This window comes from Ailuropoda melanoleuca, chromosome 17, assembly GCF_002007445.2.
Source record: "Ailuropoda melanoleuca isolate Jingjing chromosome 17, ASM200744v2, whole genome shotgun sequence".
Classification (NCBI taxonomy): Eukaryota; Metazoa; Chordata; class Mammalia; order Carnivora; family Ursidae; genus Ailuropoda; species Ailuropoda melanoleuca.
Genome location: NC_048234.1, coordinates 14,229,559 through 14,243,853, shown reverse-complemented (window position 1 = coordinate 14,243,853; position 14,295 = coordinate 14,229,559). Strand labels below are relative to the sequence as shown.

Here is a 14,295-nt window from a genome sequence, read left to right as displayed (position 1 = left end):
AGCTGCTGGCTGCTCAGGGCACCGGGAGCCGGGGCTACAAGTGCCTGGCAAGTGCCCTGGGGCTGGTCCTGACACAGGGGCTGGGACAGGTCTGAGGGAGAGCGGGGCGCAGGGCCGGAGCAGCTGGGAGGAGAGGGAGGCAGGACTGGGCATGGGTGGGGTGGGGGGGAGGCAGAAGGAATGATGGCACTTTTGTGCAGTGTCCCCAACAAAGAAGGGCAAGTCACACTTGCGAGGGTAGAGTGCCGGCCCACTGAGGGCCACTGCAAGAGACCAGGGACCAGACCCACCCGTGGCAGGGCTGCTGCCTCTGCCCTGTCCCCAGCACAGGCAGCCCCAGGTGGACACGGTGGGACCCCCGGCTTCAGCTGCGGTCGCCCCCGAGCCGCCCCCGGTGGCCGGTCTCAGGACTTACTTCTCCCGAAGACTCTGAAGTTCCTTCCTGATGTCTGCGTCCTCTATCTCCGAGTCGTTGTCGCTGCTGATGTAGGACGACTGGGAGTGGAAGGAGGTCACACTGATGGTGGGCACCTTCACACCCACCCTGCTGGGCGTCTCTGGACCGGGGGAGCCAGCCCGCGAGGACCTGTGCAGGAAGGCGGTGGCCTTCTTCACCAAGTCGCTGGCCACACTGCCGCCGCTGCTGGGCAGGGAGGCGTGCTTTTGCACGGGGGTCCTCCTGCGTGGACACTCGTCCCCGGAGTCGCTGGACACCGGCTCGCCCACGCCGACCTCGATGGACGAGGCCGTCTGCGCCCGCCGCACAGCCAGCTTCACATCGGGGCTGTGGGGGGCCTCCTCCAGGTACACATCTGGGGGTGCCGAGTACCGCAGGCTGTGGGGGGAGCCCAGGGTCCACTCGTCCTGTGTGCTGACCACCGAGAACCGGCCCACGGTTTTGGCTGGAGAGCTGCCTTCCTGCTGTCCTAGACACTTCTGGGGGGACTCTGAGGCCAGAGTGCCCTGCATCTGGGGGTGGCTGGCCTGGCTGTCTTCCGTCAGTGTCCCCAAGCAGCTCTGTGTGGGCTGGGCTGATTCCCCGGGGACCCCACTGCTGCGCTCTGCGGGCTCCACACGTGCAGGGAAGGCAGAAGCGGGGACATCCTTGAGAAGGCGTGGAAAGGGAAAGTTCTCACCACACACCAGCAGAGGGGAAACCCCACCGACCAGCCGGGCGTCTCAGAGAACACTCCTTACCTGGGGGGCACTTGGCGCTGTGGGCAAGCCTGAGGCTGTCACTTGGCTCAAGGATGATTCTGCTGTAGGGACGTCAAAATCGTTACTCGGGCTGGTATGGAGGACAAGGGCAGGGGTAGGCGCCCTCAAGCTGCATCGGATCAGTGAGGGGGCAGGTTGCCCCCGCCCCAAGGAAGGGGGCCTGCAGTGTGTGTGCTCCGCAACCAGGAAAACTAAAAATATTCCAGGATGTCCTACCCCGTTTCATCTTAGGAGACCTCCAATAACTCGGGGAAAGGGGGGTTCAGCCTACCACCACTCAGGTCCCCAGAGGCACCTGCTCCAGAACTTTGGGTGCACACCTGATGGCCATCACCTGTCCCTTCTAACCCCCGATAGCGTCGGTCATCTGTACACAGCCGGTGTCTCCGCCGTGTCTCACCTGTCCTCTCTGCACCTGAAGGCCTCCCTGACATCTCTGACGATGCAAGGGTCTCAGGAGACCCAGCATCACTAGCACCAGTCCCCGACCTGCTGCTCCAGTGTCTGGGGAAGAACCGTGTCATCTGGGGCTGTCTCTGTCTCCCCATCTACGGACTGTAGATGGCGTGGTATTTCTGACTCCCTTTCCCAGGACTGCAGAGTGACACAGCGGGAGGAGCTAGTGTGTGGGAGACTGGCCTGAGCTGAGGCCCGCACACGGCAGAAGCAAGCCGCAGGCAGGCGGGGGCTGTGTGTCAGCCGGCAGCCAGACTGACGTGCTCGTAGCAGGGTGGCAGCCTCCGGCAGGGTTTGGGGGGGCTGTCCGTGCAGATTCCTGGGGAGACCCAGACCCAAGTGTCACACCCCTCCCCCACAGACAATGCCTGACGCCCGTCCTTATATCCCTGCAGCAGGGACCATCCCACCTGTCTGCGCGGCTCCAGGGACAGGGGGGTCACGGTCAACTACACCCCCTCTCTTTCTGGATAGCTCCGACCTCCAGAAATGTTTACCTTTTCAAACTAGAATCTGTTTCCTCAGAGTTGGCCCACGAGTCCGGCACTCCGGAGGAGTGGGTTTGGGACAGCCTACGGCACGGACGTCCCCAATGCTGCAGGGGGGGCCCAGAGTGCGTCTCATGCACGGAAGTCAGAAGGTGGAGCAGGCACTCCTCGTACCTTCCAGCACGTTCCTGCTTTACCACCTGACCCTCGTTTTCCCAGGGAAACAGCACACGCTATAGCTTCTGACCCCACTGCCGCTGTCCCCCTCCCTCTACAGGGTGACACCCAAGAATGCCGCACCAGGGGTCCGACCACATCCAGCGGGCCACCCCCCTCACTCTGCAAACGGGCCTCACCTGGCGTGGACACACGCCCAGGGGCCTCTTACAAGGTCAGCTGGATCCCTGTCTTGCTGATCTCCCGAGGAATTCCAGGCCAAGAAGAAACCCACACCTTAGAAGACCAGACCAGCACCCTTGGGCTGAGACCCCGCCGTTCCCACAGACAGGCACCACACCTGGGGCCCTCGCGGAAGCCCCGATTTGGGAACTCGGTGGCCCCAGCCTGGCCGTTTCCATGGAGCTGCTGGAAGCCCCCAGCCCTGCACTCTGCCAAAATGACCTTCAGCACCGTGTAACCTTCTCAAGGAACAGTGGGGCTAGGGGACGCCTGCCAGAGCGCTTTGAAAGCACGGCAGCCCTGATCTCACCCTGACACCCAGCCATCCAGGCTTTCACCCATTGCCACAGACAAGCTTCTCGCCTTGGGGCGTGAGCATGTTACGGTCGTCAGAACACAGTCGGCTTTAACTAAGACCTCATGACGGGCTCCTGCTGCGTCTGAGTCCCACCCAAGATGCTACGGGGTTCAAGGGTGGGGGTGCAGCATGTTCCGGAGAAGGAAGGCTGGTGGCGCCCCGTGAGCACTGGGGTTCTGATGGGTGACCTGGGGCTCGTTACCTGTCATTGGCGAGGACCCAGCCTGCTCCAGAGCAGCCCCCGGCCCAGGAGCCACTTCGGACCTTCCCAGCTGGAGGAAGAGACAGAAAGAGCCGTGAGCCTCGCCTGCTGACCTCTGTAGCTAACCAGTGGGTCTCCTCCCCGGGCCGCCCCAAGCAGAGCCCATCCAGGCCAGGTCCCAACCCTGCACTCACGCCCCACTTCCCCAAATGAGCCACTCTGGCAACACACACGGGATGGGCCTCTGAGAATGAGAATGAGACAGTCAGGGCCAAGAGAGGCAGCTCTACGTGCCTAGGGAGCCCACCACCCTGGTGGGGCCAGGACTCACCACAGGCTGGGGCTCCAGGGTCAAGTCTCTGTCGCCCGCCTCCACGGGGGTCCCAGCCGAGGCTGAGGAGGTGGGCATGTGCTCCTGGTACAGCAGAGTTCGGAGCTTCTCGTCCAGGCTCTTGATGGTGCTGTCCACAAAGCCCACCCTGGGGGGCGGCCCCTCCCCATCTGACTCCAAGGCTGAGGGCGGCTGGGGGGGCGCGGTGGGCCCCAGTGGGGGGCTGGGGAGCTGGGGGGTGGCCGAGCTGATGGCTCCTATCGCAGGGGGGAGCGGGGGTAGGGGCTGGCCCAGGGCAGGCTGAGGGGTTCCACTGGGGGCGCCGGGTGCAGGGGCCGGAGCCCGCAAGGTCTCGCCCTGGGCAGTAGCCTCCCTGGCTGAGGCGGGCTCTCCCAAGCCTGTGGGGTAACGGGGGGCCTCCAGAGGTGGGGCACAAGGCCCTCCGCCCGCACCCAGAGGCTGTGCCGCAAGCTGGCCGTCTTGAGTCTCTGCCAGGGGCTGGGGGGTCTCGCGCTCACTGGCCATCCCCTGAGAGGTCCCTGGGCCCCCCATCTGCACAGCAGCCCCCACGGCTGGCTCTGACTTGGGGCTGGCAGCGGGTGCAGCCGTGTCCTGGGGCAGAGCAGTCACAGGAGGGGAGGGTGGCACCAAAGGAGCTGGGGCACCACCAGGGGTGTCCCTGGGGCCTGCTTGGCTCAGAGGCTGTGGACTGGCTGGGAAGCCGGATTTTTCCTTTAAGGACAGCTGGTCTTTACGGGGTGCTGTATCTAGAAGAAACAGGAGAAACACCTCTGTACCAGCCTTCTGCGGTCCTATTTACCCAGCGCGTCTCTGGCCAGAAAGATGCCTTCCGGGACCTAGAGGCCCCGCACACTGGCCTTCCGTCCTTCTCCGATGCACCAACTTCGCACACGGGCTGGTCCCCGCCTGAGACGCCGTCCAAGGTCCTGCAGCAGCCTGGCTTCTCTGCACACCTCCGTCCTGGCACTGTCCCCTCAGCACACAGGCACGCCCACCCCCTTCCCTCAGCACTTAGCTGTCAGGCATAAGCCCCCTGTGCAAGCCCCCACCTGCTAGGGGAGCTGCACGAAACACGGCTCTGCTCTCCTTCCACTGGCCCATCCCACAGCGTCATCAAACGAACTTAAAAAAGCAAAGTGTCTACACAGTGAGGCCCGCACACTCCCCTGCCCCAGGGTGAGCAGGAACTTCCCACAAACAGGCGTCGACCAGGTCAGAAGCACGCAACACCAGCGTCCTGCTAGGGGCTGGGAAGGGATCCTTGGGGAGGAACCCTGGGAACCAGGCGACAGAACACTGCCCAGCGGCCTCCCGCCCAGGACCTCCCCAAGCCTGGGAACGTCCAGAGGACGCAGGATGTCCTGTTTCTGAACTGACTGTCCTTTGAACCTACTTTACTTAAAGCTGTGTAAAACAAAAATGAAAAGCTTACGAAGATCAAGTGGGGAGGGAGAGCGCCAGGATCCCACGCCCCTGGACTCCCATCCCTGAGCAGGCCACAAAACTCCACATCTGGTTTTCTTTACAGCATCACCATGTAAACATGTGCTCTAAACACCGTAGCTCAGTTCTGCCTGATTTTGATGCCGTGTCAGCGAGCTCGTATTCTCTCCTGTCTGGCTTCTCGCACCATCGTATCCAGGAGATGCGTTCACGTGCACGTCTGCCATCGTTTCACTCGCCGATGCTCCCACGACTCGAGCCATCGGCGTGCTGGAGTGCACCGCTTGCTGCTGGTCTGGGACATGCCTGACACGCGTGCAAATGCCCGTGCACATCGGCTGGGCACACACCCCAGACGGGGCTGCTGGGTCGGAGGGGCTGCAGCCTTCCAGAGAAGGTGCCCGTGCCCCCCCCAGGGCAGCCTCCGTGCTCCCGCCTTCCCCACGCCGTCCCGGGGAGTGACAGGACCTGATGTGGTTTTGTTTGTTTCACTGTGGCGGGAACACATGACACGAGACCAGCGCTCTTCGCGGAATGTTCAGTGTATAGTACAGAACTGGCGTCTGCGGGCTCGGCGCCATGCAGCCAGAGTCGACAGCTCACGCATCCTGCACAACTGAACTTTATCCCTTAAATGGCAACCCCCCCCCCAGCCTTCCGCTCAGCTTCCGAGAGTTCCAGGGCTCCTGGGGGCCCTTGTCAGCAGCAGCGCCCCAGTGCAGGGCTTGTCTTTTTGTGACTGACTGATCTCACTCAGTATCAGGTCCTCAAGGCTCGTCCACATTGTTCCCAAGCAGCAAGATCTTCTTTTTCAAAGATAAATACTACGTCCTTGTAAGCAGATGCCATCTCACTGTCCGCCCGTGGAACACTGAGGCTGTCTGCATATCTCGGCTGTGGTGAACAGTGCTGCAGGGAACGTGGGGTGCAGATATCGCTGAGATCCCGATTTCAGGTCCTGCGGACATGCACCCAGAAGGATTACCGGATCTTTTTAACTTTCTGAGAAACCTCCTGTTGTCCAGAGCGGCAGCACCAGTTTGCGTTCCCACCATCAGCGCACAGGGCTCCCCTTTCTCCGCACCCTCGCCAGTACTTATCTTTGTTCTTTTTATGTGCCACCCTGACAGGCGCGCAGGGATCTCTGCTTTTTGTTTGCGTCTCCCTGGGAACAAGTTAAACCGAGCACCTCTTGGGTTTATCTGGATACCTGCTTTCACACCACATCTGCCCACATCCCTTGCCTGTGCTTCTGCAGAGGTGTCATTCTTCCCTTTCTGACTGACGGGAGTTCTGTATGTGTGCTGCGTAAGAACATTTCGTTGCTTACACATATCGTAAATATCTTCTCTCATGCTGCAGTTCGCCTCTCTGCTCAATGAATAGTCTTTTAGTGAACGTACTTACTGATTTTAGTAGGATCAAATTTAACCAACTTTTAGCCAGTCTTTCCTTTAGCACTTTTTATGAAGATGTTCTCCTGTGTCACTTTTACACTGAGATTCACAATCCACTTGTAATGAGTTTGAGTATGAGGTTAGAAGCAAGGATTACTCTCCCACTGTGGGGAGCCCATTGTCTTGAGTCTTTTTGTTTTGTTTTAAAAATTTTATTTGAGACAGAGACCAAGCATGAGCAGGGGGAGGGGCAGAGGGAGAGGGACTAGCAGACTCCTTACTGAGCAGGGAGCCCGCCTCGGGGCTGGATCCCAGGACCCTGAGCTCACAACCTTATCTGAGCCACGCAGGGGCCCCCAACTCCCTCTTTTCATTTTAAAGACCATCCTGTCCTCACCGCTCAGTATTCAGACCGTTCTTGTCAGTCAAGAGGTGGGTGTGCCTCTAGATGCTTTTACTCCATTGCTCAATGTACTCCTGTTCCAGTGCCAGTGTTTCCACGGTTGTGGGTTTACATTAGTCCTGACACACGATAGAATCATTTCCTTCCTCTAGAGAGTATCTTGGTTTTTCCTGGCCTTTGCGTTTTCACAAATACTATATAATCAGCTTGTCAATGCCCATAAAATACTGTTACAATTTTAACTGGGACCACACTGAATCTATAAATCCATCTGGGGAGAAGTAATGTGTTTACAAAATTGAGTCTTCCAATCCATGAACATGGTATATATCTTTCCATTCATTTCTCTTTAAGTTTCTCTCAATGTTTAAAGGTTTGGAGTATAAAGGACTTATTTTTTGTGAGATCTATCTCTATTTGATGTTTGGTATTATTATGTTAGTCCAAGTGGAATTTTTCTAAATTTCATTTTCTAACTATTGCTTGTATAGAAAAATAACTTTTAATTAGCTAACTCACTAATCTCACTTAATTTTAATAATTTGTAAGTTTTAATTTCCACATATGTGCCATACACTTTGTCAACAAATAATTTATTTCTTCCTTTCAAATCCTGATAGATTTTTAAAATAATAATTATTCAAGTGCCATTAAGCAGAGGTAAAAAAATATATTATTACCACAAATATTATTATACAATAATTTCCACCTCAAAATGGGAAAAGTTTAAGCAAACATATTCCTTGGAAAGTTATAATTTGGCCCCAAACAATAATTTTATAGCAAGGGCTTCTTCGTATAATTGTTCTGTTCAAATGTTTAATAAAAAGTAATAATGTTAAAAGAAACATCACCTTTTATGAAACACCAATATTGAATTGGTGAAAAATCAGAAAAATCAGAATAATCATTCGGCTCTGAGCTGAATAATCATTCGGCTCTGAGCATCTATTATGGAAGCCTACCTTAAGTTGGTACCAACTCAAACAAGCCAAAATTTACTTCGGAAAACCTTGTTTTGAGATGAATGAATTTTCTTCAAATGAAAAATAAAGCTACTGTACCATTACCATAACACTTCCAAAAATATTTACAAAAAGGGGACAGGGAACTGGCTCTTAAACTTGACTGCAGATTGAACTCACTTGGACGAGCAAAAGAAGATGACACTGGGTCCCATCTGCAGAAATTCAGATTTTACCATATGAAGCATGCTTCTTCAATCCTGCTGCTTTTCTATTATTTCTTTTTCCCCTTCTCCTCTTCCTCAACCTTACTTCGTGCTGCTTCTTTTCCTTCCTGATGTCTTACCCCACATTTCACTAAACCTCCAGTAGGATACTGTTAAGTAAGTGGTGATAATTGGTATTCTGCTGTTCTCCATTTCAAAAAGAAAGCATTCAACACACCAGTATTAGAAATACTTGTTACTTTCTAAATAGATATTCTTTGTCAAATTAATTCACTTTTAACCTATCTTCCTATTATTCAAAGGCATCAATAGACTTTGACTTTGAATCTTATGAAATGCTTTCTTCCATCTATTGAGATGATCACATGCTTCTCCTTTAACCTGTGCCTCTGGCAGCCACCATTCCCCTCTCTGGCTCTAGAAACTACCCCCCCATCATAGAGTATTTGTCTTTCTCCCTCTGGCTTATTTCACTTAGCATGATGACCTCCATGTTCATTCATGTTGTCACAAATGGCAAGATCTCCTTGTTTTTATGGCTGAATAGTATTCCACTGTATACATTTATTTTCTTTATTCGTTCAAGTATTAACACTTAGCTTGTTTCCATATCTTAGCTATTGTGAATAATGTTGCAAGGAACATGGGAGTACAGATATCTCCTCAAAATAGTGACTTCATTTCTTCAGATCTATACCCAGAAGTGGGACTGCAGGATCATACGGCAGTTCTATTTCTAATTTGCTGAGCAACCTCCACACAATTTTCTATAATGGCTTTACCAGTATGTATTCCCACTAGCACACAAGGTTTCCCTTTCTCCCCACGTCCTTGCCAACAATTGTTATCTATTGTCTTTGAAAATAGCCACCCTGACAGGTTTGAGGCAATATCTCATTATGGTTTTGATTTGCATTTCCCTGATGATTAGTGATGTTAAGCACCTTTTCATGTATCTGTTGGCAATTTACATGACTTCCTTGGAACTATATCTATTCAGATTCTTTACCTATTTTAAATTGGATTATTTGAGGGGTCTTTGATTTGTTTTTGCTATTGAGTTGTGTGAGGTCCTTACGTACTTTGGATATTAGCCCCTTATCAGATATGATTTGCAAATATTTTCTTATTCTATAGGATGCCTTCTCACTTTATTTCTTTTGCTGTGCAAAAGCTTTTTAGTTTGATGCAATCCCAGTTATAATTTTTGCTTTTGTTGCTTGTGTTTTTAGTGTCATATTCATTGTCGAGTTTTTTCCCGTTTTCTTCTAGTAGTTTTATGATATCAGGTCTTTAATCCAGTTTGAGTTGATTTCTGTAAGTGGTGTAAGATGAGGGTCCAATTTCATTTTTCTACGTGTAGATATCCAGGTTTCCCAGAACTATTTATTGAAAAGACCATCCTTTTCTCCATTGTGTATACTCGGCACCCTTGTCATAGATTAGTTGACCATACATGCATCTGACTCTTATTTTTCTGAAGATTTTATTTATTTGAGAGAGTGAGAAAGCACGAGCCGGGGGCGGGGGGAACAGACAGACTCCCCACTGAGCAGCAGGGAGCCCAATGTGGGGCTCAATCCCTGGACCCTGGGATCATGACCTAAGCCAAAGGCAGATGCTTAACCGACTGAGCCACCCAGGTGCCCCAGGAGTCTTGACTCTTGATTTCAGCTCAGCTGTGGTCTCAGGGTCATGGAATCAAGCCCTGCTTTGGGCTCTCTGCACTCAGTGCGGAGGCTGCTTTGGATTCTCTCTCTCTCCCCTTCCAACTTGTGCTCTCCCTTCTCTCGAAATAGATAAATAAAATCTTTTAAAAATGGTTGGAAGAATTCACCAGTGGTCTGGACTTTTATTTGTTGGGAGATTTCTGATTACTGATTTAATCTCCTTATAGATCTATTCAGATTTTCTATTTTTTCATGATTCAATCTTCATAGGCTGTGTGAGTCTAGAAATTTATCCATTCTTCCTAGGTTATACAATATGTTAGCCTAACTGTACATGGTAGTTTCTCATGATTCTTTGTATTACTATGGAATCAGTTGTCACGTCTCCTCTTTCAGTTCTGATTTTGAGTCCTTTTATGTTAGTCTAGCTAAAAGCATGTCAATTTTGTTTACCTTTTCAAAAAAGCTTGCTCTTCACTTCATTTATATTTTGTATTGTTTTTCTGGCCCATTTATTTCTGCACTTATCTTTGTGCTTCCTTCCTTCTGCTAACTTTGGGCTTAGTTTGCTTTTCTTTTTCTAGTTCTTAGAGGTATAAAGTTAGGTTGTTTCTTGTTTCTTAGTGTAGACTTTTATTGCTATAAACTTTCCTCTTAAAACTGCTTTTGCCACATCTCATAAGTTTTGGTATTTTCATTTGTCTCAAGGTATTTTATTATTTCCCTTTTGATTTCTTCTTTGACCCACTGGTTATTCAGAAGTACGTTGTTTAGTTTCCATGTATTTGTGCATTTTCCTGCTTCCCTCCCGTCACTGATTTCTAGCTTCATACCATATAGTCAAAAAAGACAACAATGTGATTTCAATCCTTTAAAATTTGTTAAGACCAGTTTCATGATCTAACGAATGATCTATCCTGGAGAATTTTCCATGTTTGTTAAGGAGAATGTGAAATTCCGCTACTGTTGGAAGGGGGAAGGAGGTATTCTGTACATGCCTGTTAGGTCCATTTATTCTAAAATGGCATCCCAGTCAATATTTCCTTATTGACTTTCTGTCTATCCATTGTTGAAAGTGAGGTATTTAAGTCTATACTGTCTATGTGTTTTGATTGGTGAACTTAATCCATTTACATATACAGTAATTATTGATAAGTAAGGACTTACTATTGCCATCTTATTGTTTCCTGGCTGTTTTATAGTTCCTTTACTCTTTTCCTCTCTTACTGTCTTCCTTTATGATTTGATGATTTTTTGTGGTGGCGTGCTTTGTTTCCTTTCTCTTTATTTTGTATATCAGAGCTAGTTGTGACAACTATGAGCCTTACATTAAAATTACAGTTATTACCGTCCGTTCTAAGCTGATGACTTCAGTTGCATACTGACACTCTACACTTATGCTTCCCCCAAACACGTTATGTTTTGATAACACAGTGTACATCTTTTTTATATTTTGTTTCCGTTGAATTATAACTATAGTTATTTTTTAATACTTTTGTCTTTTAATATTTATACTAGATTTAAGTGATTCACACACAACCATCATATTCTGAATGACTATGTTACTTTTACCAGTAAGTTTTATACGTCCATGTGTTTTCATGTTACTAATTAGCATCCTTTCACTTCAGCTTGAAGAACTCTCTTTAGCATTTCTTGTAAGGCAGGTATATTGGTGCTGAACTCCCTCAGCTTTTGTCTGAGAAAGTCTTTATTTCTCCTTCATTCCTGAATGACAGCTTTACCAGTATTCTTAGTTGTTAGTTTTTTACTTTCAGCACTTCAAATATATCATTCCATTCTTTCCTGGCCTACAAGGTTTCTGCTGTGAAGTCTGCTGAAAGCCTTGTGGGTATTCACTTGTTTGAAATGAAGTGGGTTTTTCTTCTCTATGTCTTGCTGCTTTCAAAATTATCTCTGTCTTGATTTTTTATAGTTTAATGTGTCTGGTGAAATCTTCTTTGGGTTGAATCTGTTTGGGGTCCTGTGAGATTCATGTGCCTGGATGTACATATCTCTTCCTAGATTTGGGAATTTCTTAAATAAGCCTTCTGCCCTTTCTTTCGCTCTTCTTCTGGGACTCCCACAATGCAAATATTAGTTGCTTATGGTGCCCCATAATTCACGTAGGCTTTCTTCACTTTTTTTCATTGTGTTTTCTTTTTTCTCCTATGACTATATAATTTCAAATGACCTGTTTGATGTTCACAAATTCTTTCTTCTGTTTGATCAAGTCTGATGTTCACGCTGAATATTGCATTTTTTCATTTCATTCATTGTATTCTTCAGCTCCAATATGATTTCTGTTTCTCTACTGAACTTTTCATTTTCCTCACATACTTTTTTTCTGATTTTGTTGAGTTGTCTACATGCATTCTGTTAACCTTAAAAATAAAACTATCAGTTATTTTACCAGCAAAAATGGGTTTCCTTGGGAATAAGAGAGACTTGCAATCTGGCACAAGCAAGCCGAGGCAAAAGCATAGGCAAGGTGGGAGAACAAACGGAGATGAGGCTCTTTTAGGGAGGAAAGGGGGTGTAGGGAGGGGCTGTTGTAAACTAAAGCCCACTGGAGTGAACTGGGAGCTAGAAGTATAGTGGCTTCTCACTGGCTGGGCTGTTACGGGGATGAAGAAGCCTTCCTCCCTCCTGCTGGAGTCGCAAAGTAGCATCCACCTGTGAGGTCCTGCTGTTCCTATTGGATCTGCAATTGAAAACTGAACTGTGAGAGCTCCCCCTGCCAGCCTCTCAACTCCATTCTAGAGAAGGTTTCCTTTTATTCTCACAGTTTTCTGGTAGCTCACCGAACTGCCTGAAAACAGTAAGCTTGAGTCCTTTGACAATTCATACATCTTCAATCCTTTGGGGTCAGTTACAGGAAAAATTATGTTCCTTTGGTGGTGTCACGTTTCCTTGTTTTTTTTTGTTTCTTGTACCCTTGTGTTGCTAACTTTGCATTTGATGAAGCAGTCATCTCTTGCAGCCTTTACAGATGGGTTTTGGTGGGGGAAGACCGCCTGTGAGTGGGTACAGGACACCAGCTGTGGTGCTTCCGGCTACAGGACAGGCCCAGCAGTGTAGTCTCCGCGATCTACCAGCCGAGGTGAGCGTCAGCACGGATGGCAGGGACCCTCAACTGCAGGTGGCTGCAGCGCCTGCGGGGGCTGTCGGGGTCTTCAGTGGTGAGGGCTGCTAGGCATCGCCTGACCTTGTCCTCCCATGGGGATGTCGCAGCTAAGCTGATTCCTCCTGGCACTGGCTCCAGCTGGTGGGCACCCTCATCGTAGCGGCAGCATGTGTGTCAGGTGCGGGCGCCTGTGGCACAGATATTGAACAGGGCCCTGGAGTGCAGGTACTCACAGAAGGATGACGGCTCTGGTGCCTCAGGTGCGTGCACCCATGCCCCCAGAGCAGCCGGGGGCCTGGGATTGGCAGGGGGCTGGGGAGGCAGCAGGCAGTCCTGATCCAAGGGTGGCCAAGAGAGCAGATCCTTCTGGAAGGAGGGTGCAGCATCTCCTTCCCTAGGGGGTCTGTGGTAGCAATGGCTGTTGGTTATACCCATGGCAAACACTATGTCCTTTGTGAAAGAGGCCACTGGGGTCTGACAACTAGCACATGAGTCCTCTGCTGTGAAAGCTGTGAGGAGCCCAGGCGGCCGCAGGGGCTGCAGAGGTCCTCCAAGGTCCTCCCCAGAGCATGCCACTGGGGACCATGATGGCACCCACCATGGGACTGACAGAGCCCCACCTTCTTCTTTGATCCTAGCCCTTTCCTGGTGCCTCGCGTAAGCCTGTCTCCCCGGCAATCCTTTCTACGCAGGAGCATTTTTGCTCCACCATGTTGCCACAGGTTCTTAACCGGACCCTTGAGCCCTCCCACGGCTGTTTCCATTAATGGACAGACGTGTAAGGGTTTTTATGGGAGTATGAAGGCTGGTGCCTCCTGTGCTGCATCTTGCTGACAACACTCCTCCCAGGTATCCTCAGAGGGGCCTGTTTCTCGCTCTGTGGTTTTAATCTGAGCAGAGTTCTCTACTCCTTACATGAATTCCATTTGTCCTTTCCCTTTTCTCAACAACTATCATCTAATTTCCAACATCTGGCTGAGTCCATCTGTTTCATTCTGATGAACATGTGCTGGCTGTGACAATGCAGCATCCACCCCCTCCCTCATGTGGCAGGGAACAACTGTCCCTATTTCCAACCACAGGGATATGCATGTAACTGTGCATCCAGCCACCTGTCCACACAATTGCTTTGGAGACACGTATGACTCCTAGTTCTGCAGAGTGGGCTCTGGCCCACAACTTCAGAATCTTTCCGAACAGAAACAATTCTCTTTTCTGCCTGTATTTGACCCTGGAAGACAACACCCTGAGCTCTTCCAGCAATCTCGCCACCACAAAGGACAAGTGTGAGAGGGTTTTTAGTTACTGATATAATTTTTTTTTATATTTATACCACTTTTCAGATTTTCTGTATCTTCATATGTAAATTCGGTAAGTTATATTTCTCCAGGACATCATCCATGTTTTGAAATTTATTGGCATGTAGTTAAACATATTTTCCTCTTTTTCTCAGTGTTAGTCAGACTGCACCAATGTCTTTTTCATTCCTGAGATTGACTGTGCCTTGTATTTTCTATAGTCAGTCTCACCAGGGGCACACCAGTTTCATTAGACATTTCGAAGAGCCTGTTTCAAGGTTTATTAACACTC

At 49.8% G+C, this 14,295-nt stretch overlaps 1 protein-coding gene across 1 annotated transcript in view; it reads right to left on the bottom strand.

The window, feature by feature from the left end:
• The window catches only part of WNK2 (WNK lysine deficient protein kinase 2), a gene marked incomplete at its 5' end in the record, with an annotated part of 118,708 nt that overhangs the window by 29,730 nt on the left and 74,683 nt on the right, over positions 1 to 14,295 (bottom strand). The window contains 4 exon segments of the mRNA XM_034647307.1: positions 416 to 1,104; positions 1,198 to 1,259; positions 3,122 to 3,191; positions 3,453 to 4,219. Coding sequence (XP_034503198.1) covers positions 416 to 1,104; positions 1,198 to 1,259; positions 3,122 to 3,191; positions 3,453 to 4,219 — 1,588 coding nt within the window.